General features: G+C 48.2%; 1 protein-coding gene across 1 annotated transcript; it reads left to right on the plus strand.

The window, feature by feature from the left end:
- On the plus strand, positions 1-26,545 carry PHOX2A (paired like homeobox 2A). Its single transcript, XM_069640285.1, has 3 exons — positions 1-796; positions 8,234-8,421; positions 19,916-26,545. Exons 1-3 carry the CDS (start codon positions 574-576, stop codon positions 20,345-20,347), a joined length of 843 nt encoding a protein of 280 aa, XP_069496386.1. The 5' UTR covers positions 1-573; the 3' UTR covers positions 20,348-26,545.
- Positions 26,546-26,847: the final 302 nt, after the last annotated feature.

Consider the following 26,847-nt stretch of genomic DNA (forward strand, 5'->3'; position numbering starts at 1 on the left):
GAGGGGGCTACAGACAGGAGGAAGCCAGAGAGAGAGAGGGGGTACAGGGAGGGCTTGCGGGGCCTGGCAGAGAACGCGCGCCATGAAGAGCAGAGCCTGCGCAAAGGACGCTATACCCAGAGCCGAGTGAGACATAAAAATCCAGAGACTTCATCACAGAAAGGAGGCTCGTTCTGGGGAGTGGAAGAGAAAAGGAGTCTTGATCGAGGGAAAGAAAAAAATCCGCATAGCTGCCAGCGCACAAACTGGAGCCAATCTTCAAGTCAACGTTGGAAGCGCGACAAGGACATTTAGTGGGGTGCGCAGCAAGGGGATTGATTTTCGTGATAGGGGAGAAAGACAGAAGGAAGTAGGGCAGCAAAGAAAAAATAGCCACAAACAGAGAAAGAAGATTGCCCCTTTTTTTTTCTCCAAAGCCCACTTGTTCCGAAGGAGGCGGGGAGTTTCTGCTCCCGGGTCGCAGGTTTCTTCTCCCCGTCCTGGACTTCGACTCTCCCCCAGGGCGCTTTGATTCGATTCTCTGCCTTGGCCCTGGTGCCCGAGCCTTCTCTCCCCTGGACTTGTCCCCTCTCTATGTACAAAATGGATTACTCGTACCTCAACTCGTACGACTCGTGCATGGCCGCCATGGAAGCGTCCGCCTACGCCGACTTCAGCTCCTGCAGCCAGGCCAACAGCTTCCAGTACACCCCGCTGCGGGGCAGCTTCGGGGCCAGCCCCGGGTGCCCCCCGCTCAGCACCGGCAACTGCACCCTGGGGGCGCTGCGGGAGCACCAGCCTTCGCCCTACTCCACAGGTAACAATGACCCACAGCCCCCCAAAGAAAATATCCATCATGTACTTCAAGTGTTTGCCCATCGTACGGCCCCTGGTACAACAGTAATGATGAAAAACGTAGTGCTTGCCGGGGCAGTCTTGACGCTTCGAAGCGCTTTGCATTATAGCAGGTGGCGCGCTGGCGGACCTGGCAAGTGCAAGGCAAACGCATTTTATATACAAGCCATTATGAAACCATCCTGACAGCTATCTCAAGCACCCACTTAAATGCACGAATTCTAGCTATAGTGGTACCCTACATGTACTTAGACGGTTCTGTTCTAAGAGTGTGTGTTATACAAATAAATAAATAATAAAAGCATGAATAGAGTTGATTTTGGGACACATTCTCGCAATAAGTATCATGTGTGTGTGTGTATATATATATATATATATATATATATATACACACATTAGCCTAATAGTGTTACCTTTTTCCCCCGGCTTCTGCATTCCGCCGCCGTCCAGGAAGCAGACACGGGGGGGAGGGGTCCGCTTTCTCCCCCCTCCCCCTAAGTGGGTGGAAACTGTCATTAGAAGGGGGACCCCCGTGGGAGCTTGGGGTGTCCGAGAGATTCGCCTCGTCCCTCTCTTGTCAGCAAAGCTGGCCCGCAATATCTTCTTATATCTGTTGGAATTGGGGAGAGGGAGAGAAAAAAACATACGCATAGTTTCTAACCCAATTTTGGCGAAATGTGGTTACGGAGGTATAAGGTTCGTGGGAGGGGAGGGGGCTGTAATCAGGTTAGGGCTGGGCGCTCCGGGTGTCACAGCTTCGCTGCAAATGAATGGGTAACGAGGTTACCGCAGGTGCGGTATTAATTCCGGGCAGTGGCATTTCGAGACGAAATCACGGGATTTCTTTCTGTTTAGAGCGTTCAGAAAACAAAATATTCAACCACCCCTATTCCAGTTTCAAGACTGCAGCGTACCCCTTAAAGTGAGGCAACACCCAGTTTGTTCTAAGAAATGACTTGTTTTCATGTAGCGCACAGTGCGGTCTGATTCGCCTCAAAGCACTTCTGATGTTGACACCGTCGCGATCAGAGAGAGGCGTCGCTAGGAAAAGTGATTTGCCCACGCTCACACAGCGCCGGTAATGAAGCCGGGAAGCCAGCAACCCAGGTCTTCAACCCCCATTCCGAGGAGGGTATTTTATTCAACTATACGAAACAGCCAAGGCGTAATTGCTAACGCACCGCTAGAATCCTAATTGTGGGTCGTTCATTGCAATTCCACAACAGGTGCTCGCACATTTGGTGTTAAAGCCTCGGTTTGAACAAAGCGTGTTTTCTTATACTGGGGGGAGGGGGGGCGAAGCGCGCATATTGCACACACCAAAGCGCCCAGACAAGCGCCAGTGTGTGCTTTGTGCTATATAATGCTCCATGTTATGCGCAGGGGGTGGGGGCAGGGGGTTGCTTCCTGTGTTGTCTTTTGCCATGGGGGAGCCGGAGCGTGTCTCTGGAAAGCCGAGCAGTGCCTGCCTATCACCCCACCCTCACCCCTCGGGCGAGGTGACTGCAGGGGCGACATCTGACAGACCACCTCCTCCCCAGGCATTTCTAGGCAGCGTTCTTCCACACACGCAAGGTGGGGGGTGGGGGCAGTTGCAAAGTATCCGACTTGGGACTGTCTAACAGGTCGTGATAATCAAACATTCTTAGTTGCAGTCGAACCTTCCCCGCGATAGTCAAATGGCCCCTCGAGGTGCGCGAATACTCTTTGCGATAGTCGGATATTCTCTGCGTGATGGTCGAACATTCCTGTGACAGTCGCGCGCTTCCTGCGATAGTTCCACGTTCCCTTTGACGTTGGGCTGTTCCGTGTGACAGTGGCATTCTATGTGGAGTAGTCGAGTATTCGCCCGAATAGTCGAATCTTCTTTGTAATGGCCGAATACTCTAGAACTTGGTGCTGGGTGTTTTAGAGCAGAGCATTCTTATACTCGAGTATTCTCTTCAGTACTGCTGCAATCGCAGGGATGGTCGGTCGCGCTTTGTAACAGGCTAGTATTTTTTGTGACATTTTTCTATCTTTCTTATATTTGAGTATTTTCACTGTAGGCAAATCGTTTTGCAATTAGTCTTAGTGTCAATCTGCGAGAGAGTACTGTCTACAGGGGGCACGTATTTTTAAGTGGCCTGTCACAATTGACTATTTGTTCCAATAATTAAAAGTTCTTTGTTAAAATACAGTAGTTTTGCGGAAAACGAGCGTTCTTTGTAATAGTTGAGTATTGTTTGGCAGAGGCAAAGGAGGCTTTGCAATAACGGGGTACCCTGTGCACTAGTGAGGTACTCATCGCGATTGTTGAGAGTTTGAGATAGTTGAGTACTGTTTTTGATGCCAGAGTACTCTTGTGGCAGTCGAGTATTACGTGTTAACGGGTTCGATATGTGGCGATCAAGTACCTTTAGTGATGTCCGGGCATTCTTTGTAAGAATCGGGTGTACTGTGTTCTTCACGAGTACCCTCTGTAATACTTGAGTGTCTTCTGCGACAGTAGTTTGTAATGGAGCAGCCATGGGCTTTTGTGACAGTTGAGCATTCTTTGCACAGTTTAGGGGGGGTTTAAGCGCCGGCGACCAGGCTCTAAGCGCGGGACCGGGATTAGATCCTGCGCTGCTCTGCGCGTCTTGCTTGTAAGATCCACACGCTGCCCCTGCGCTGTCCTGTCGGCCTGCTTGAGGCTGTCTTTGCATAGACGAGTCTGCTGCGCGACAGTCCAGGGCTCCTGGCTTTGCTATGGGAAAGCCTTACTTGCCATGCAGTATTTCCCTTAGCTCGCGCCTTCTCCGTATATTAGTAACCGCACCCAAGAACTCAGGGGCCAGTCCCACCGCGTGTGCTTGGCCACCTGCTCGCTCCCACGCGCCCCACGGCGGCCCCAGGGCTTCGGGTGCCCCGTCACAGTGGCCCCTCGCTCACACCAAGACCAGGTTGCATAGCACCCCATGGTGGCCCTCTGCTGGTAGCACCCGAGGGAGCTGTCTGCAGCACTAACCTTGAACCCAAGACAGCCCATGTGTGGGTCTGGCACACACTGCGTGACTCTCCTTGCATGCACACTGGCTGTCATCACACCATGTTGCAATTCCAGAAAAGGTCAGGAGGGTTCGGGGGCCAAATAGAACTTTTCAGCTCTGGTGCTCCTTCTCAAGAAAACGGGGCGCTTCAGTGCAAATGCAAAAGGCCTGTACAGCTCGTCTACGCCTCCTTGGGGCACGAGGGGTGTGCTTCCGAAGCGCACACTTTCACTGAGTGCTCAGAAGGGCTGCGCGCAGAGGCGGCGCCCCAGTGCCACTCTCAGTTTAAAGCTGTAGCCATGCTCGTCTCCATTTTTTTTTTTAAAAAAACACCCCCTTTCCTCGTTTTCAACATCATTTGAACCCCCCCTTCTTCTCGAAATCAAGGAATCCACAATGACAGCGCCCTGATGCTTGAAAATGTCTTACCTGCACAAGGCAAGCAGGCAGCGCCGTGTGTCGCCCCACTGGTCTTCACGTCACAGAACTGTTTTACACAAGCAGCTTCTGCATGCAGTACACTGTTTCAGGCTTATGTGGTGCAGGCATTTACTGTGGCGAACAGGCAGAATGAGGGGCTTTGGAATGCTTATGGCCCCTTCTCAGTGAGGGGCCATTAGCACCCTCCAAATCACAAGCATCTGCCCCACTCAAAAATAAAAGATAACGCAACAAAGAAACAGACTTGGGAATTACCTGAGGGCCTGTGAAGCCCAGCTATATGGCTTTTGCCATAGGTGGCTTTTTTACTTCTAAGCCCCCCTTAGAGCCAACTTGCAATATGCAAAAAACAACCCTTATGTTGGGATTTCAAGGAGGCAGGCCTGTGTGTTTTACACATCAAAAAAGAACCCCTTTTCCTCGTTTTCAGGGATGAGAATGCGTACCACACAGCAGTTTAAGTGCCAACACCGGCCGCCCGGCCAACCTCCGGCTAGTTACGGCGCCGGGTATTTAAGGGGCCACAGTGTGCCTATTGGCATCCAATGGTTGCAGGGGGCAGAATAGCAAAGCAGGATTTCAGTCCCAGGAATTGCCAGTGTTATGCATGTTCACACCAACAGACTCTCCAAAGAATCACATGTCTATTTTTTATCACGATAGGCTGGTTTTGCTCATTTAGTGTTTCCAAATAGTTTCAAAATCCCATAATTCAAGGGGACAACGTGACACTTGATGAGTCATCAATGTACAGGAGTAAAATCATGTACTGTCCTTAAATCTTATCTGAGTAGTTCATATTCCTTCCAACAAGGCTTACCACATACAGAAAGATAAAACTGACGCCACAGGATATACAATCATTATAATAGTGTATGGTGGTTTGTTGGGATACTCCATGGCAACGATCCTGATGACATTTACAAACACCTATCCTTTTTGTCTCATAGCCTACTGCGTCACCAGCGCTTGTTGATGCCACTGTAAGGCCACCAAACACAGTTATCCATTGGTGCCACTGTAGGGCCATATTACACAGTTATCAGTTGTTGCCACTGTAGGGCCATAGTACACAGTTATCCCTTGTTGACACTGTAGGGCCATATTACACACTTATCCCTTGTTGCCACTGTAGGACCATATTACACAGTTATCAGTTGTTGCCACTGTAGGGCCATAGTACACAGTTATCAGTTGTTGCCACTGTAGGGCCATAGTACACAGTTATCCCTTGTTGCCACTGTAGGGCCATAGAACACAGTTATCAGTTGTTGCCACTGTAGGTCCATAGTACACAGTTATCCCTTGTTGCCACTGTAGGGCCATAGTACACAGTTATCAGTTGTTGCCACTGTAGGGCCATAGTACACAGTTATCCCTTGTTGCCACTGTAGGGCCATAGTACACAGTTATCAGTTGTTGCCACTGTAGGTCCATAGTACACAGTTATCCCTTGTTGCCACTGTAGGGCCATAGTACACAGTTATCCCTTGTTGCCACTGTAGGGCCATAGTACACAGTTATCAGTTGTTGCCACTGTAGGTCCATAGTACACAGTTATCCCTTGTTGCCAATGTAGGGCCATAGTACACAGTTATCAGTTGTTGCCACTGTAGGGCCATAGTACACAGTTATCCCTTGTTGCCACTGTAGGGCCATAGTACACAGTTATCCATTGATGCCACTGTCGGGCCATAATACACAGTTATCCGCTGATGCTACTGTAGGTCCGTTATACACAGTTATCCACCGATGCCACTGTAGGGCCATAATACACAGTTATCCACTGATGCCACTGTAGGGACATAGCACAGAGTTATCCGTTGTGGCTACTGTAGGTCCATATTACACAGTTCTCCACTGATGCTACTGTAGGGCCATAATACACAGTTATCTGTTGATGGCACTGTAGGTCCGTATTACATAGTTATCCACCGATGCTACTGTAGGGCCATAATACACAGTTATCCACTGATGCTACTGTAGGGACATAGCACAGAGTTATTCATTATGTGTTCCATATTTAACGCCATTTTCAGAATGTTCATGGGGGCTCAGTCAATCAGGTTACAGGAATTTCGGGCACTATTAGCCAGAAGCGGCTTTGAATTGCTCTCCCCTTCATGACTTGGATTACCAGAAAGTTCTTACCACTGCCCCAGCCACCACTATGCCTGTTCCATGGTCCTTACCTGTCCTTAACGGCCCTCGCTTCCCCCCACACTGCAAAGTCCAGCTTTCTGGGCACCTAATCCCCAGCATTGCCCTGTCTCCGCCCTGTGATGCTTAAATAACCTCATAGTTATGACATCACGGTTGACACATTATGTAAGCATCAAGATGTCAGTGAATGCATCACAGTTGATCGCTTAGATCATGTAAGCATCTAGCTGTCTTGCCAGGGAATGCATCGGAGTTGATCGCTTAGATCATGTAAGCATCTAGCTGTCTTGCCAGGGAATGCATCACAGTTGATCGCTTAGATCATGTAAGCATCTAGCTGTCTTGCCAGGGAATGCATCGGAGTTGATCGCTTAGATCATGTAAGCATCTAGCTGTCTTGCCAGGGAATGCATGACAGTTGATCGCTTAGATCATGTAAGCATCTAGCTGTCTTGCCAGGGAATGCATCGGAGTTGATCGCTTAGGTCGTGTAAGCATCTAGCTGTCTTGCCAGGGAAAGCATCGGAGTTGATCGCTTAGATCATGTAAGCATCTAGCTGTCTTGCCAGGGAATGCATGACAGTTGATCGCTTAGATCATGTAAGCAGCTAGCTGTCTTGCCAGGGAATGCATGACAGTTGATCGCTTAGATCATGTAAGCATCTAGCTGTCTTGCCAGGGAATGCATCGGAGTTGATCGCTTAGATCATGTAAGCATCTAGCTGTCTTGCCAGGGAATGCATGACAGTTGATCGCTTAGATCATGTAAGCAGCTAGCTGTCTTGCCAGGGAATGCATCGGAGTTGATCGCTTAGATCATGTAAGCATCTAGCTGTCTTGCCAGGGAATGCATGACAGTTGATCGCTTAGATCATGTAAGCATCTAGCTGTGATGCCAGGGAATGCATCGGAGTTGATCGCTTAGATCATGTAAGCATCTAGCTGTCTTGCCAGGGAATGCATGACAGTTGATCGCTTAGATCATGTAAGCATCTAGTAGTTTTGCCAGAGAATGTTCACTGATGGGAACTGACGAATCGCACCCATGGTCAACTGCACCTTCCAAAATCAAGGCAGCCTTTCCATGCCCTGCATATATCTGAGTTTAAGGCGCGTTGGGTCAACTCACAAGGAGAACGCCAGTTTTCATTTTGGTGTCATACAGAATAATCCACCCCCAATACAAATGTCATAATCCTGGATTTTTGATTTGCTGATGGATTCTGAATTATGTTAATCGGCTTTTGTTATGATGTAACTATTTGTTTTATCATGGCCAAGGCGAGGAAATCCATGTTTATAATGTGTCACATCAGTTTTGTTGCAGCTCCGATGTTGGCAGGCAGGGCATTCTGGGATCCACTGGCACCATAAGTAACACTGGCATTACCAGCCTTTATAAATCAATTGCTCAGTGGCCTAGTACTTTAAAAGAGAAATTACTACTGGCATTATTATATCCTAATAATGTGCAGGTGGGGGAACTTTGTTCTGAATACAGCGTAGTCTGCCTCTGTTGCGAACACTTATGAAGACCCTCAACCTTCAGGCTTCATCATGTGACCACAAACCCTCAACAGTTCTATAGGGTAATGATTATTCTCAAATGCTTCAGTCTGCCACTGCTACTTCTGTCCAAGAAGCAAACCAGAGGCCTACATCTCGAGTCTGTGCGTCTTATTCAACGCGCCAAGCGGGCTGTATAATTGGTGTCACTACCTATGCACCATTGCTGAAGGTCACCTTGAGCTCACCCAACCTCTTTCTCCCTTCTGCCTCTCCAGTTCCATACAAGTTCTTCTCCGACCCGTCGGGGATCAACGAGAAGCGCAAGCAGCGGCGGATCCGGACCACGTTCACCAGCTCCCAGCTGAAGGAGCTGGAGAGGGTCTTTGCCGAGACCCACTACCCGGACATCTACACCAGGGAAGAGCTGGCCCTGAAGATTGACCTGACGGAAGCCCGGGTTCAGGTGAGCACGGCTTGTGTGGCGGCCATTGTAACCGTGAGCCTGTTGTTCTGGGGTCTCCGGGGGCTTTGAGTGGATGGCGATGGATGAGTGGCTCACCTACAGAACTGGGTCATGTATAAGCGTTCTGCAAGCCATGGTTTGCGAGGGGTGGCGACACGCCCCGTCATTCACATCACCAACACGTGCCTCAAATGTCCTTCCACCCAACTTCTACCGTAACTGGTACTGGGCGCCTTGCTCGTGACTGGACGAAGCAATACTCCTTTAATGATCTCTATTTAGAGGGAAACCCTTATGAGGAGTTTCTTGTTTTTTAAAAACTTTAGATCAGATTATCTGCGATGCCATTTTAATAATGTAAAGGATGTAGTCAGGGCCGGACTGGCCTATAGGGAACTCTGGAGATTTCCCAGTGGGCCTCTGCACCCTGGGCCTCTTTTGTGTGGTATTTCCAAATTTTCTCATAGGAAAAGCATTGGGCTTGCTGAAAATGTGTCATGTGGGGCCACTTTCAACTTTATTTCCAGGGCCTCTTTTGGTGCCCAGTACTTATTTCCAGGGACTCTTAGTTCCCAGTCCACCCCTGGATGTAGTCGTTTTTTCTGGAATAGTTAATGTCGGTGCCATTTCCTGGCTCAGCCTGGGTGGCATTTAAATGCCCACTGCTTAAAGGCCAGGCCAGAATCCAGAAATGTTAAACGGCAAAATAGGGTGTCGCTGGTGTGATGCAGAGAGCACGCAGGATGCTCTCCATCGAAAAGAGTGCTTAGAAGAACTCTCTAGATGATGTCTCTTCCCAGCTCTCCATAAATGGGCTCCAGGAAATGACGAAATATTCAGGGCCTCCCTGTGCACTACATGGTGGGCAGACAGGACTGGACTCCCTTTGCACTAGATAGTGAGAGGTGGGGACCGGACCCCCTGTGCGCTACATAGTGGGAGGTGGGCTTCCTGTGCACTAGATAGTGGGCAGACGGGACTGGACCCCTTGTGTGCTAGATAGTGGGAGGTGGGCTCCCTGTGCACTAGATAGTGGGAGGTGGGGACCGGACCTCCTGTGCGCTAGATAGCGTGAGATGGGCTCTCTGTAAACTAGTTAGTAGCAGGAGGGGACCAGACTCTGTGCCAGGGTTGGGGGGGACGTCCGTACTCCCTGTGCGCTAGATAGTGTGGTGAAGGCCTGGTGGGTGGACATGTCAAGTCTCCCACCAGTCTAGCCTATAGCAGAAAGAGAGGCAGTCAAGGCCCATGGGATGGGAGTGCCCATACTCTGAAAAACATGACCTTTGATGGGCAGTTGTGCTCCATGAGTAAGGGAAAGTGCAATGCTGGCAGGGGTCTTTTCAGAAGCTGGTTAGCGATGCCCCTCCCCAGCTGGCAAGCTCAGGCACCTGGCATCCATTGAGGCATAAACACAGCCTTAGGATGTGTTGAGAGAAGGTGGCATTGCGGCACCAGAAGGAGTCCACATGGGTCCCTAAGCCATGCAGTTTTGGTCCATCACCACCTCGTGAGCAGTGGCGTCGCCAGGGTGGGGCCAAGTGGGGCCCAAGCCCCTCCTCTGAAATCCTGCCCACCCCCCCCACAGTGGCGTACTGAGTGGGAGGGCAAGACCGGGATGTTTGTCAGTGGGACACCTCTCCCATTAGGCACGTCAATGATGGTGCCCAACGGGAACGGTGTACCGCTAGGAGGACAATATCTCAGGGAGCTCCGGGCAGCCGAGGCGCTCTCATGTTGCTCTGTGTCAACGTAGCATTTCAATGTGAGCCATTAGGCACTGATGGGATAGGGGACGGGGGGGGCGACTATTAGCAGGGACTTTTGTCCCAATGGGAATGGGAGGAGTGATCAGAAGTGAGAAGGGTGCATAATATTGCATACTTTATGAAATTACTATGGCTTGAAAAACCCAAGGGGGATTGGTTAGGCTCACTTCAATCTACATGATGCTATTGTGACTTTGCATGCAGGATGGGAAGAATAAAACTAAAGCCATACTCTTGTTGCTCACTCAACATATTTCTATGACAATTTATATAGTGTATAGTTAGTTAACTATGAAAGGCTAGTCTATTATGTAAGCTCAGTTGCTTAAATTGTCCACATCCCTGTTTCACCATTTAACCAAAGTGTGTGATCCTGGGCACCTCATTTAATTGCACTGTGTCTTATCTGCAGCTCAGTAAGTGATTCACTTCATAGCTTATGTTATATCATGCTGGCTGTTATTTTAAAAAAAGCCCAAGGATTATAGAGTTGCTCCACATATAACAATAGTGCAATTTAGGTATTTTGCACCACAAAGTTATTTGCCACTTGGCTTACGTATGGCAACTTATTCTAAAGTCACTTCCATGGTGCCTCCACGTATCAAAGACTGACGATGCTCCTTGCAATGTCCATTTCTGTGAAGTCACTTCTGTTGGTGCAATCTTTATGCAAATTAGGAGGTTTGCATGTATTTTGCCCCAGAGTGCCTGGACAGAGCTCTACTAGTTGAGTTTCCTGCATCTGTAATGATTCTAGAGTTTTATTTTTGTTGTGTTCAAATGCCATCTGCCACTAATGTTATCAAAAAAGTATATTGAGGCAGGGGTAGGCGGGTTGGGGGCACAAATGAGACTGTATTGAATTGTGTGCACTGCATTTGGGGGGAAAGTAGCAGGATATTTTTTTTTACTTGCCCCTCACTCTTGCAATGCTGGATACTCCCCTGCCTCCCTACCATGGCTATTCTCTCTCCAGCGCTGCCTGTGGTCCACCTGCAAATCACACACACACACACACACAGGGCCGCCGTAGACAGTGCCACAATGCTGCGCCAGGGCTGGCTAAAGGCACAGCAAATGCAGTGAAGAACACACCATAAAGGGGAACACAGAACAGCGGCACAGGGGTGATGTCAGCAGTCGGGGACCTGGGCTTGCCATTGCTACTGCATGCGTGCGTGTGCACGCATGCACAGCTAGGTGAAAAGGCAAGCTCTGCGCCCTGCCCTGCCTGGGGGAGTGAGGGCACAATGAAAAAAGACCCCAATTTGAATTACAACAATCGGCCGGGCCAGCCGCCGATTGTTGAAATTCAAATTGGCGTCTTGGCTTTTAGTTCGCCCGTGACAAGGGTTTCCCGGCCGAGCCCCCAGCTCCACTCAAGGAAGCAGGGGGCTCGATGATCTAATCTGCTGTCCTCCTTTTCCCAGCCGTCACTTGCACATGTGCAGGGGTTTTTGCTGAGCATGTTATTTTTCTTCTGGCCTGAAAGGGACACGCTGCCCTCGAGACATCAGAGTAGCTCCCTCTCTGCTGAAGACACTGCTTTAAAGGATCATATGTTGCCGCTGGTTGACCGCTGTTATAGCGCGCACACTGACACACACTGTGCTCCTCTAGTTCACATGCCCGCTCTGGATATTCTCAGTGCTCTGGCTACATCTGTACTATAAAATGTCCACACAAAGATACTGCTGAGAAAGGAACCCCACAGCCCCAATTGCGATCGGCACAGACCTTCCAGAAAAAAGCACCCGCAGCCAGAGGCAAGAGGCACAAAAATGCATCGTGAACCGTGGGAATTAATGGCACACTTGTGAAAGGCCCCCTACAGCAGATGCGTTCGCGACACAATGTGGACACTGTATAATTTGAAAGTGCATAAAAAGGCAGTAAAAAGGCAGGTGTCCATTACCAGCCAACGACCACAGGCAACATCTGGACAAATTGCCCATGAAGGCCAGAAACTAGGAGTGAACTTAACTGGTGCTGTGTGTGCGCTGGGCGATATATCGAGGTATTGGAGATATACCGATATATATTTTCAATATCGATATAGGATGAGACAATATCGTTAACATCAAGATATAAACATATTTAGAACAGTAATGCTTGCTGTATAAATGCATGATTTTTACCTCCACCCCTTAACGTGATTCCTGGAGACAACACTGATCGTGAGGCCACATAGTTGTTGCTCAAAGGTAAAGCGCCACCATTAATTTCGGCTAATCAGTGGCACTTTAGCACCACCCAGTAACGGCATATAATTTAGCCACATAGAGGTGCTTTAACGTAAAAAAAATGTCACGAGTAGCCCTGGAAATGCAAACACCAGCAGCTGCTCCCCACGGCAGTGCACGCGCAGTAATGTCATAAGCGCGGCCTTTGCGCCGAGTGCGTCCATGATCTTCTAGAACTCCCACAAGGAACCATTGTAGGCTCCGCCCACTCCAGCATTTATTAATTTATTAATTTATTTTCATTTTGGCCTTTGTTAAGCGCACTAAACCCTGAGGCATCTGGGCACTGATTAATGACCTGCATTGTTGCATGGTCAGCAAGACACCTCCCCCTCTCAGGTCAGAATCCCCCCCCCCCCTCCATACTGGTCCACTTGTAGAGAGCACGACACACACTGAGAAGTCTCTTACAGATGAGAAAAAAGGTCCCCACCCGTCCCATCTCCCCGAGTCAAGCATTTCACTCACACCTTAACCAGTGATACAGCACAGCGCGCGCGCACGCACGCACGCACGCACGCACGCACGCACGCACGCACGCACGCACGCACGCACACACACACACACACACACACACACACACACACACACACACACACACACACACACACACACACACACACACACACACACACACACACACACACACACACACACACACACACACACACACACACACACACACACACACACACACACACACACAAAAGCTCACAGGCTAAAAGAGCTGGTTGTGTGGGCTGTAACCCACTTCTGGTGTAAAACTCGCTGCCACATCAGAGCTTATCCATCAGTCAAAGCAGATAGCGCCACACACAGAGCACGCGTGTCTGATGTCGAGGCGCTGTGCTCAGACATGGTTCGCGCCTTCACCCTCCCAGGTTATAAATCTTGCCTCACACCGGATACCAAGTGCCCTGAAACCGGCATGCCAGACATGCAGCGCTATGTGAGACACCGAGTGTTGCTCGGATTATTATTTGCATATTGGTCTGGCCCCTCCCACGCGAGCACATCTCCTCGGAGCAAGAGGATGACCCCACACGTGTTTCGGCCTCATTGGGGAGTGGGTCATCAGGGAGGCGCAGCTGCCTAATGCACAGAGAGGAAGGGGGCTTCCTCCAGGTGACCCCACCCTCTTAGGGTGGAACCCCAAGAGATTCAACACAGGCGAGGAAAATGAACGAAAGCAACGGTAGCTTCTTTTCAGGGCCATAACCCACTCTGGAGGCCCTCACTCACCTCATCCCATAGCCATGCTGCGCCGTCCCACCCCTATCCCACAGGGTCCCACAACACACAAGATATCGCATTGTAAACCATCGTGAGGTAACACAACACCACAATACGTGACAGGACATAGCAAGTGATTACATAACATGGGGATCAATAAATATGAATTATTCAGCAGAACATGTGGGTGTTTCATATTTAAAGGTGGCGAAAAAATCTAAAACCGTCTGAATGATAAAAGTGAATTCATGTTGGTAGGTGTGGTCTCTAGAGAGGAGAGTGTTGTTAGAAGGGTGGAGGGTGAACAGTGTTTCTTTGTTGGGCCTTAGAGGGTAACAGGGTAGTTAGTAGAGGGTGGGAAGGTTATCTATTGCAGTATGGGGGGGGGGTGTAAAGAAAAGGATGTCATAATGTCGACCTACATCCAATGAGGGGGCGGTAGCATCGGCTTCCCTCCCTCTTCATTGTTCTGCCCCCACACGCCCCCCACCCAGTCTCCCCCTATTTACCTGCATCACCCCCCCCCCCCCTTGCCAGGAGCTCCAGATAACGGCCGGGCAGCTACCTTAACAGCGTGGAGACGGTACTAAGTTCCAAGCCACCCCTGGGTTGAGAAACAAAGGGTTTCGGGGAAATCATTGCGAGCGAAAATTGCACCACGATGAATAAATAAAGCGATGGAACTGTCACAATGAAACGGCTGCGCGATGAAATCGAAAATCCGATTTCCCTGCGTAGCAGCGTTTATGCTGGTGGCTTAGTTCTCGCGTGAAAGGGCTTGCAATAGCGTGAAAAGGGGGTTTAGTTCTGGGGCTGCAGTGACATCATTCCTGACATGGGTCACTTAAAATCCAACGATGGCATTTTTGGGCAGAGGGGTGTGCCTCTGGTACCCCCAAAGGCGTGCCAAAGCACCAGTGGTGAAATGTGTCTGCTCTAGTGCTTTACTAACAGCTCTTTGGCTAATGAATGCGCCCCTACAGTGCCAAGCCCTAGATCAATGCTAGGGGACGCCCCCTAACCCCCAATCGACCACAGGAGGCAGTAGAAGCTCTCTGAATGCAGAGCGCTTAGAAGTTGTTGATGGGGTCTTGATGCAGCACACCTTTGATTCAGTCATTCATGTCTTTCCTTCCCTGTGCATACACCACACACCAGATTTAATTAATGATTTCCCAGCTCTTTTCACAATGTTTCGTCAATAAAGAAAAACGTATGTGCCTTCATCAGGGCCATAAAAAAACGTTAAGGCCTTAAAACAACCAGCGTCTACTTTTCCCACCAAACTTTCTGCAGGGTGTGGAGGGGTCCCCCAAACACACTCTAGGCTGCCACTTTCCCATTCCCCAATCCTGTATAATGATGGCAAAGGGGACACTTTAACCACCACCTTCATTCCCAAACATTGCAACCTTAATTTTTTTAATGCTTTTGCAGAATATATATTTTGTAGTCAGCATTTTCACTAGCTTTTAAAAAAAATGTTTTTTCATCCGGCTACTAGGGTATCCCCACAGCTTTTACTCACCCAAGTAAACTCCATGACGAGGGACAGCCACCGACTAGGCCTTGTTCGTGTTTTTTTGTGAGCAAGAAGGACGCCTGCGTCCCGGCAGCCCAAAGAAGCACTGGTGTCCCTGGCGGTCCTACCGGGGCCAGGGACACCGAAGCGCAGCAGCGTCGCTTTTTGCGGTGAACGTACAGAGCGCGCCACGACTCCCTTTGACTTGCAACACCTCCATCACATATAGCCCTCGGCTGCTGCCTGAAATCATTGTTTATTTTTATTTTTTATTACCAGCATCTTTGCTTAACACAAAAAAATGATGCACGTCGTTTTTAGTTATATTCATTTTATGGTAACAAAATAAATAATGCTCATGGCAGGCAGCCGGCAAAGTATGAAATATGATTATAATAAGGCGGCGGGACAGCGCGCTGGAGAGGCAGCGAGAAGCTGGCAGTCGTGAAGTGAGGTCTAGAGTAAAACACAGGCAGCGGAGAAGGTGGAGTGGGGGGCAATTTGTAAAAAAAATGTTTTTTAAAATGGTCATTGCCTACAAGGGCAACTACTGTTATTTCTTGAGTGCTGTGCCCCCCCCCCCTGCATGCAATCTTTTACAATTACAAAATGGAGTTCCAAATTAAACAGTAAAACAGGGAAAAGCTCATTTACTCTTGCATTTTAGTCTCTTATTAGTAAAATAAATGAAAATGTCCCCAGCAAATGACACTTTGCAGACGCCACTTGTAATGGATTCCTATGGAATTAGCCTGCTTTTAGCAGGGGCTTTCTAAAAATGTATTAACTACAACATAGACACATTGTGCAATACATATAATTGCACAACCTTTCAAATCAATGAAATTTAAAACATGTATACATAAGGGTAATTCATTTGAATTCATCAGTCGATTCCACACTCGATCTTGGGATAAAGTACATCACGCGCAGGTGCTCATTCCAGGATTTGATAGTAATCCATGGGTTTTACACCAGTGTGAAAGATCTCATGGCTGCGTAAAATGGTTTCGCAAGTGGACTGGGAAGTACAATGTAGGCATGGATTTCCACTTCCCCTCCTCGTCCTCCTCGTCCTCGTCCTCGTCCTCCTCCTCCTCCTCCTCCTGCTCCTTCTCCTCCTCCTCCTCGACCTCCACCTCCTCATCTCTCCTCCTCCTCTTTCCTCCTCTCTCCTCCACCACCTCCTCCTCCTCCTCCTCCTGCTCCTCCTCCTCCTTCACCTCCTCATCTCTCCTCCTCTCTCCTCCTCCTTCCTCCTCTCTCCTCCACCTCCTCCTCCTCCTCCGCCTCCTGCTCTCTCCTACACCTCCTCCTCCTCTTTCCTCCTCCTCCTCCTCCTCCTCCTCCTGCTCCTCCTCCTCCTTCACCTCCTCATCTCTCCTCCTCTCTCCTCCTCCTTCCTCCTCTCTCCTCCACCTCCACCTCCTGCTCTCTCCTACTCCTCCTCCTCCTCTTTGCTCCTCCTCCTCTCTCCTCCAGGACTAGCTGCAGCACACTGTCCACTGCCACTGATTAGCCCACTCCTGGACATCATCTCACAAGTACCTTACCAGAAGGGCACCACTACTGACACATCACCCCAAGAGGCACCCCTAACGAGACGTTTCCATGGCCACCCAGAGTTGCTCACAGGGCACTCCACGAACCTACTCGCACTAACATTCTAAAGTTCTGCGCTCAAACACACTATAATCAGGACAACTAACCCACCTGCACAAAGCAAACTATCCACACAGCAGACATCAAACAAGAGAATGCTACACGACTTCTCTCAACTTCCACGTTCCATTCCCGGCCACCGCATCCTAACTCCATGGGCACGGCAGGCACCCCTCTGGACACCACAATTGTCTCTATGCTTTCAAAACCAACACCTAATAACAGACCTGCCTGGCTGCCTGGCAAATTCTATGTTTTTAGTTGTGGTGCGACTAGAATGTTCCTTCAAATGACATTTTTCCACTGGATTTGCACGGTTCTTAAAATGTAGGAGTAGTCATTACGTCCCCTGAACAATTTTATAAAGGTTTTTTTATTATGGAAGAAGTTTTTAATCAATGTTACTGAAGTGAACTATACTTATTTAAAAATAAACTCTTTTTTCGAAACTTAACCATAACATCATTATGTTTGGGAGCCCCTCTACTGAGGACCAACATGGGTCAAATAATGTGTTCTATGAAACTTCTTCCATTCAGGATGTTCCACAACCACTCACTGCACCTTTCACAGAGGAGACATAGCAGTCTGTGTCCCACTCACTTGGGCAGTCCAGCACCAAAATGCCAGGCAATTCTTCTCTGAGCAAAAGTACCATCAACAACCGCAGACACGTGTTTCGGCCTAGTCGGGCCTCATCAGTGAGGTGAACCTGGGCCTCTCTAAGCACAGAGAGCAAGGGGTCCATGTCTGGATTACACAGGGTTACTTAGGGTGAAACCCCAAGTTTTACAAAATTGAAAAGGAGTGTCAAAGCCCCTCTACTGTGTACGAACATGGGTCAGATACCCTGTTCTATGGTATTTCTTCCACTCAGGAGGGTCTACAACCAGGTTTTAGCTCAATGCACCCTTCAAAGTAGAAATATCCATTTGCATATCAGTCTGGTCCCACCCACAAGGGCAGTCCAACACCGAAATGCAAGGCAATTCTCCTCTGAACAAGTGTACTACAGCAACGTTTTTCGGCCTTGTTAGGCCTCCTCAGTGGGGCGAAGCGGAGCCTCTCTAAGGCACAGTGATCAGCCGCGGTTATCATGCCGGTGGAATCAATCCGTCCTTATACAATAACGAGGAATTAGAAATTCAGGTAAAAATCAAGAACTTTGTGGGATAGAAAACTAGAAAAAAGAAATCACGCCAAGAGCAAAAAGAGCAATAACTATTATTGATTAGCGACAAAAGAAAAAACATATAACCAATCTTTTTCACGTTCAACCGATACAATTAAATTGCAATGTGTGAATTTTAGACCCACCCTCCTGAGGAACCAAATGATTGTTTTGGAGAAACACGTGTCAATGTGAAGCAACATCAAAAAGGTTGTAACTGAAGATAATAAAACGTCAACCATTTGAAACAAAGAGTGAATCAATGACTATTCTTGCAAATTTACAATTGAACTCTTTTGTGGAGGTCAGATTATGAATTTGTAATTCCACTTAATCTTGTTTGCATTTCCTCGGCACACTCGGCGGCCTCAGTGTGAGAACACCCCATTTCCGCAGCCCCAACGTACAATAAATTAGAACTACACGCTTGAATTCAGAGCTGGCCTAGAGGTTGCCATAAGGCTGCAAATAGGTCACCTTTTCACAGTGATCAAAGGGTCCACGTCTGGATTATCCTTGGCTGCTTAAAATGACATCCCTGCTGCCCCCAAAGGCAATCGCTACAAAACATGGGGAGTGGGGGGGACACTCCCGCAATCCCCGCGTCCCGTGTTTGGTAGTGATTACCCAAATTGGTTGTGTCCAAACAACCAAATGGAAGTGGCCCAATTCGGCCAGTTGTAATATACGGTCAATTAGAAACGACCAATTTGGGTAATACTGTTTGTAGACTATTTTTTATAGAAAGTAACCATAATGTTTTAAAAAGTGAAAAATCACCAATATAGGTCTATATTGACTATATCTGTCACGTATTTACTCTTGTACTTATAATTTTAGCTCGTGTGTGACAATTTACTATTTTCTCGGTTTTAAAATATGTATGAGACAGATTGAAAAGGGATTAACTGAATGTGGTTTTCAAATTCTTAGTATGCAACTGCACACGAGCGGTGTGGAAATGTTTCATGCTTTACTGTAACGATTTACGTTTGACTCTTTAGCGCTTCAAAAAATGTATAAATACTTCTATGATTACCTATTTTGGATGTGCGAGTGCAGTGCAGATGGCAAAGGTTTGAATGAAGATGCCCTGGGTTTGGCGTGGCCATGCCGGAGGTCATTGCTGATGGACTACGGCGTGTTCACGTCGGCACAGCATGAGGGCGCTGCATCCATGCACTCAACCCCAGAAACATCCTCAGTAAGCAACATTCTACAAGCCTAGAGACATGCTGATGCAGCAGCCGCACCAGACGCGTTGCCGCATGTGAGCGCAATGCTAAACTGCAGCTCAGCACAAAACCAGACCGAGCGGTCATTGCAACTCAGCCAATGTGGGAGCTTCTGCGAGAACCACTGCATGGCAGACCGGCCGAACACTCCAACCTAGGCATGGAAAAGGCGGTTGACACAGTGGAATTGTATTCCAGTAGTGAAACAGCTGTTCTAAGAGTAAATGGAATATAAACCATTTTCTACTCCTCTCACTCGAGATGTGGCCCAATTTTGACACTGGGAAAAGTTCATTAAAGAGGTGTGGACGATAGGAGAGGGACATTGCGCTTGTCCTGGCTATTGTCCTATCCTACCTGGATTAGTGCAGCGAGAGCTACGCATGCCTCCCATTCTAAATCACTGCTAAACTGCAGTGAATTCAACTCTCTGCACCGTGACTCCTCTTCGGCCTGAAACAGGCATGTGATAGATTGGTGGTTAGAACAACACGGCGATGCCAAGGGTTATCATGCATTGAATGGTAAAGTGTTACAATAGCTTCGGCGAAATGGGGTGCATTTATGGAAGGATTATCATTGGCTGTCTATTTTAATAGGATTATTATATTTGTTCTCAAGGTTGATTCCTCTCGCTTCTGTCTCATCACTTGCAGGTTTGGTTTCAGAACAGACGAGCCAAGTTCCGCAAGCAAGAGCGGGCGGCCAACTCCAAAGGAGGAAACAACGGCAACGGTGGCTCCATGAACAAGAAGTCGGACACCCGCTCCTCATCCGAAGACGACGAGTCCAAGGAGTCCAACTGCAGCCCCACCCCTGACAGCACAGCCTCGCTCCCCAACGCAGGCAGTCTCAACAGCCCTGGCAGCAGCCTGAGCCCCAGTCCCGGCAACGTGTCAGGCCTTGGACCCAACCACATCAACCAGTCATTAAAGGCCCCTCTCTGGCCTGGTGTCACCACCAGCAGCCCCAACACAGCCGACCTCCTGAAGGCCTGGCAGCCAACTGATGCGGTACCGGGACCTTTTGCCGGGGTGCTCTCTTCCTTTCACCGGAAGCCCAATGCTCTCAAGACAAACATGTTTTAAATTTGCCATGATCAGAATGGTATGAAACAAAATGACTGCTGTCCTCCTTGGGGAAGTCAGAAGACCCTTTCCATCTCATAACATTTCCAAGATCTTCATTCCTTCTCTTTCCTGGCCACTCATAGAGGCCAGGATGCAACTCGCAATCTTCATTCTGCGACCATGAAATCCTTTTCACCTGTCGAAAAAAAAATTCAGGTGTCATGAGCCTCAAAGGACTTCGACAGGACCTCGATTGACCCGATTGCATCTTGAGGGCTACAAAACATCCATATCCTTCCGGGGTCCGCAATCGTTGGCTCTCGAGATGTTTTGAACTATAATGCCCACACCTACCATCCAGCAGACTCAATGGGTAGAGATCGCAGGAGTCCAAAACATCTAGCGAGCCAATGGTTTGCAGACCCCAGAATCTATTTGGAACCTTATGCCTTGGCACATTTGGGTTTCTTACGATGAAAAGAAAACATATTTCTAAGGTCACAATTAGTTCACTAACATGCTTATTTGACAACAACAAATGGTCCCGTCACCAATTGAAAGCAGGGTCTTTGCAAGCATAGAATCGGAGCACAGACATGGATGTCAGGACTCCTCATCTAGAATCACTCTGTATGGACAAGTCTACTCCGATGGGACGAGGCACGACGAAGGGTCCAGCAACTAAGAGAGGAACAAGAATATTGAGGGAGGTCACCCAACCAGCCATCAATTTCATCACTCGTTTGTTATTTCTAATGGCTCAAGACTGCGCGGCGGTGGAAACAAACATCATTTGATCCCCCACTACTAGAGCAGATGTGCAGGAACCTCTTCAGCCCCAACATTGTCACTTGCACTATAGGAACACTGTGGTCTTCATGCCGCAGCATAAGGACCAAAAATTCCAAAACACCCTGTACTGCGTGCGCAAAAGACACACGTACTGCTAAGGCTCACCAACCCCTTTTCATGCTGGTACTTGTCAAGTCAGATGGTGGACATTCTCAGCTTCACCCCTGCCCAAATTGATGCCATCATTATAATTATTATCACATTGCGTGATCACAGAAAATGCTCCCCTTGATTTTCTGAATGTTGAACAATTGGTTGTGTCTTTTGTTTGCTATACATTGTGCATTTTGCTGTGGATTACATATTGCTGGCTCCTGTGTGGTAGCACTACATGGATGGGCGCCCGAGTTGAAAGATAGCCATAGAAAACTGTCTCTGTGTGTGTAACGATTATGCGGATTAAGGCTCACCGCAGCATCGACAGCCATGTCACGTCCCAGGGTTAGAGGGGGTAATCAGGATATCATCACGCGCGTTCTCAGGGCGAGCATCATCAGTAAGACCGATATTTGAGATCCTTATGCAGGCGTGACCCGTTGATGGCAATGCAGGTTCCAACCGTGAGAGCGGTTGCAGAGTGGCCCCTAGTGAAACTCAATGGTTGGATCCAATAAGTCGCATCCCATCCACTGAGCAACCAGGTCTCTGTTCCTAGTTACAAACATTTTTGAGTATTAATTCTGGGGTAGCTCATCATGCTCATGCCCAAATACCCAAGTCCTAGCTGTTGTGGCCCAGAACTCTCATCAACCGTACTTGGCATAGTCAATGGTGTGGGATTGTGGAGGTCGTAGGACAAAACATCCGAAAGGCCACATGTTGGCCAAGCAATATCCAACCATGCTGGAGAGGGAGGAAGACACATAGACAATGTATGTTGCCAGCGGATGGAAACTGAAAAGGGGAGCATTACTGATTTAAAGGAAATCATTTAGGGCAGTGGTAATATATTGCAAATCTCCTGGCTGTTGGCCTATTACAGCATTCGGAAATACACTCTCAGTTTCTTGTAATGCCACTTTAGCTGTTTTCATTGAGTTGTAATCTATCGCTCCATGAGGGATTGTATAAGATGCACCTAAAGGGTGTAGCTGGTTGGGCTAGTGGGTAGAGGAGGGTTGCCCAAAAGTCTTTTCTGAAAAACAAGAAGCACTATAGCGAAAAGTTCAGACGCGACGTCTGTAGACGATCCTGAGGCGGTAATCATTGGGGTTCATTGCCTTCTCCATGGCAAGCTGTTGAGGTGCCAGAGAAACCTACCGCAGACATCAAGCATTTATTTTATTAAACAACCTATACTTAAAGCTGCCCAATGTAATCTTCCCTATTCAACACCCATTCACAAAGCTCCTTAGAAACTATTAAGCGCAATTGTGCTCAAGACCAGTTTGGTGGAACGGCTAGCGCTAGAGAGCAGTCCGATCCCTGGACGGGGCGGGTATAAAGTCGTCTGCTTTTTTATGAATCTTTGCATAAAGTGTGTGCCAAAAGGCTACAACAACTCTTGACAAAGTGCCCAACTTGCTTTGGCCCGAGTCAGAGAAATATCCCAAGCTATTAGTGCCCAAATGGGCACGCTGTAGCCGGTGGTACTTGTCCCATGCACAATGAGTTACAACGACTTGCGAGGAAGACATGTGATGCCCAAGGCACCACAAACGTTTCACTTCGTGCCACTGTCTTCAAAATGACAAGAAGTTGGCACAATGCCCAAGTGATCCCTACATTTCGTTCCTATTGATGGTACCTAATGCTGCTGGCTGTTGCACCCCTCAGAGGCACACCATCCCAAGCATAGAACCTGCCAGTGGCAAATCCATGGTGCAAAGAGCAAAGCAATGTATTTATTTTAGAAATGTGTAAGGCACAGCATACAGAAACTGCCCATGCGCGGGCCAGCATCAAGTGGTGACGTGGGCTTCAGAACCCAGTGCTGAGCAAAACCGAACCTAAGTTGGAAGTTTCAAGCGAGATGACAACATAAGGACTTGCCAGTTTGGTCTGTCAGTGCACACCACTGCTATTATTTTATTTATTTATTTAGTGTATTTGAGTGTATTGAGTGCAAACCTAGTTCTGGGAAGCTAGGGTGTGCTGTATATTGGTAGGGGTTCGAAGCATACATTAGATCCGGGCTCTGCAACCTTCGTCTATGAAGATGTTTTTGCACTATAGCTCCTATTAGCCCCAGTCAGCCTGGCCAATGCTGAGGGAGCATGGGAGTTGTAGTCCATAACATTACGAGAGCCACAGGTTGAAGCCCCTGGCATGAGATGGTGATTTCTAGGAAAAGAAGCATGATGCTTTCAGTTATACATCACAATACATTATTCCTGTCTTTCTTTCCTTAGACTCTACCCACTGACCCTATGGCCATGTGCAGGGAGACGGTCCACTGGCTATTCAATAACACCACCTCCACCACTACAATACAATGGTGCTTTGGTGCAGAAAGCTCAACAGCACTTGTCCGACAAGTGGGTTACATGTCTTTATGCATTTTTTAAAATTGTTCTACATTTTTTGGGGGTTCTCCCCCGAACTCCGGTTTCCCACCCCTAAAAACCCATCCCGACCATTTCCCAAAAATATTTAACCCTTTACACCGCCCTAAATACATTCACTATAAAGGTTTTCATGATAAAATATTCAATATATGTCATTCAGTATAAAGGATTCGATATAAACACTGTACATCAGACTTGCCAATAACTTGAAAAATGTAGACATACCTTTGCTCCTCCTGAATCCCAAGACGCTTTGATGGCAATGCCCAGTGCGTGTGCCAGGGCAGACGGTCTATTGTCAATCTGTGCTGTGCCCTGGTGCTCCATCTCAGAAGATCTAGGAAACCGTCCTGGGTAGATACAGCATCTGGCAGGGCTCAGAATGGTCACACAGCTTCCCTAGTCCAGAAGGTTCTGCCAAAGCACCTCTCTGTGCCTAGTCACATACAGAAGGCCGGCGGCAAAGTGATGGAACCATCACGGGGCTTAAGCCCTTAAGTGCCAAGGACGAGGTATCTCGTCCTTGGGATTACCTCCCTGTTGCCAAGGACGAGATATCTCGTCCTTGGCACTTAAGGGGTTGATGAAAGAGAAAACGGTAGACGGCATTGTATGGCGATATACCAAAATCACCAAAAAAGGCCTTGGCATTGGGGAGGTGGTGGGGAAACCCATGGCAGAGGAGGGAAGACTGATTCCAATTGATAGTGGCTATGGTCTGGGAAATCCTGGCCAACTTGGTGGTGCAAAACCTGCTTCCTCTGGGACAAGACAAAGCACAAAGGTAGAGCCAACGTAACCTCTACCACAGTCCAAGGATAGCAATGGGCCTCAATCGCCATTACAGTCATCAATACAGAGGGCCTTGTTGACACTCAATGGACATATCCAACAACACTTCTGAAGAGTAACCTTCTCCAACACAATCCGAGAGTGTCAATGGCATTGCCTTTACACAACTAATATAATGTTCTTCAGCACACTCTGACAGCTCGGGTGGGCCTTAAAGCAAACACAAGTGGGCCGCGTTAGGCCGCTCGGTAACATGAAGGCAGCCTTCAGAAACTCCTCTTTGCCACCTTTCGTTATAAACACAGTGAATGTACAGCAAGGAGAGCAAAACCGAGCGGAAAGCTTGCAGGTTAGACTCAATGCCCGTGGAGGCCACACACCCCTGGGACCCACAGCACCCCATCCCTGGAGATTGGCATCTCAGGAGAGTCAACGGCCTTTTGAAAGGTCACCCCTGTATTAGCAATGAGACTGATGCATTCTCATGTCTTCCCCTGGAGCCCTCTCCACTCATTAGGTTGCTTGCATTATTTCCACATTGTGGAATACATGATTCTGCCCTAAAAAGACACTGAGCACTCAAAGATATCCCAAGAGGTGGGAGCCCCCCTCTCTAGATACCAAAGAACCAGCATTGAAGATATGGGGAATGGTCACACACTAGACTCCAGCTGAAAAAAAAAGTCTCCAGGTCATTTTAGATTGAATCAGAGTCAACGCTCCTGTTCTTAACGTTAAAAGTCCTCTTTGATGAGCAACATCGTGTGCTTGTTCAGGACCTTTTTAAATGCCCTGTTTCTGACTATTTCTACAGCACGCGCTTTCAGCTTCTTTTCCTGATGTCAATTACAGAATGGCCAGTACAGGCAATCCCTATTCCTGATGTCAATTACAGAATGGCCAGTACAGGCAATCCCTATTCCTGATGTCAATTACAGAATGGCCAGTACAGGCCATCCCCCTGGTCGACATGAAACGTGGAACTGATGCTTCTGCTCCCGAGTAGACCTGGCATTGCTCTCCCACTGGACTCTGCTGCACCCGAGGGTTTCCACAGTGTCATTGAGACCTGGCAAGTGCAAGGACCAATCGCTTCATCATAGTGCAATTCTGAAATCAGCATGGGCACATCCTACATGAGACTATACAAACGCATGGGCAAAATAGCCCACTCCTCTGTTGGTCTGAAGCAACATGGCTACCATGGTTAAGTTTTCCAGTTTCCCAAAACCTTGTCTTAAGGGACACAGCTTGCAAAGACCCATACGTTTGTATTCTCCAAGCTCCGTATGATCTAGAGCAGGGGTCTGAAACATCGGCGTTCAAGATGTTTGAGACTCCAAATCCCATCATCCCTAGACTGTGTAGCCAATGAAGAGGGGTCATAGAAGTCACAGTGCAAAACATCTGGAGAGCCACAGGTTGCAGGCCCTGATCTAGAGCATTGGGTAGCTCCATATGGCACGTGCGTCCATGTATTTCCTTGTCATTGAATTTTCTCTGGCCAACTATGTATCCTTGATCTGTGAAACTGAGCATAGTCCAGAGGAGAAGGGGTAAAGAGAAGTGGGCGGTGATATGGGTGGGCCAGTGACAGCGGTCCTTGAACAGTCAATTACATGCAAAGACCTTTCATAGCATGAGCAATTTTTGTCTGGTTCAAATCAAGGGTTGACTATGTCCCATAGGTGTTCTACTGGGCAGATGTGGATCACAAGAAAACAACCTAATTATTGCTAGTAAACAGGTGGGCCGGACATGGATCAGCATTTCACATATTTGGAGCTCCAAATGGCGCACCAGCTCCATTTTACAAACCAACAGCTATTGGGTTCCCGCAAGGACGTTTTGGGAAGCCCGCTGAGAAGCTCCGGCCGATTAAACATGGAATATGTTTTCTTTTTCCCGTGCTGCCGCACCAGCCCTCATGTTACCTTATAGACAGTTTTTATGCTGCGATACGTATCCAGATGTGTGTCATTTTTATTTTTGGTTGATCTGTAATTTATTGAACCCATTTGCAAATTATGCTATTCCAAATAAAACTTAATTTATTGAAGAAGCATCCAAATGACTTTTTCCATTAATAACTGTGGAATTTGTGAACAAAGGGGTTGTTGATGCTTTACAACTGGGTACACGACCCTGCACTACCGAAGGTTGATGGCTGTAAGGTGTTGAATAAATCATAACCTCTGGCATTGGCCTGCGGAACCATCCAGAGCACAGCTTTTCAGCCTGCCATGCCATTAGAGAAATGGGAACACCATATACAAATCAGGCTTGGTAAAAGTGCCAGTCCAGCCAGAACAGCTAGGTCACATCCCTTCTGCACGAGACTGCAAGCATCCCCAGACATGTTTCGGC

This window comes from Ambystoma mexicanum, chromosome 7q, assembly GCF_040938575.1.
Source record: "Ambystoma mexicanum isolate Mex_15411 chromosome 7q, UKY_AmexF1_1, whole genome shotgun sequence".
Lineage (NCBI taxonomy): Eukaryota > Metazoa > Chordata > Amphibia > Caudata > Ambystomatidae > Ambystoma > Ambystoma mexicanum.

Bases quoted from the DNA above. Each gene is read 5' to 3' on its own strand.
- PHOX2A (XM_069640285.1), top strand. From the start codon at position 574: ATGTACAAAATGGATTACTCGTACCTCAACTCGTACGACTCGTGCATG. The intron at 797-8,233 runs GTAACAATGACC...CTGCCTCTCCAG, and splicing joins GCCTTCGCCCTACTCCACAG to TTCCATACAAGTTCTTCTCC. The intron at 8,422-19,915 runs GTGAGCACGGCT...CATCACTTGCAG, and splicing joins TGACGGAAGCCCGGGTTCAG to GTTTGGTTTCAGAACAGACG.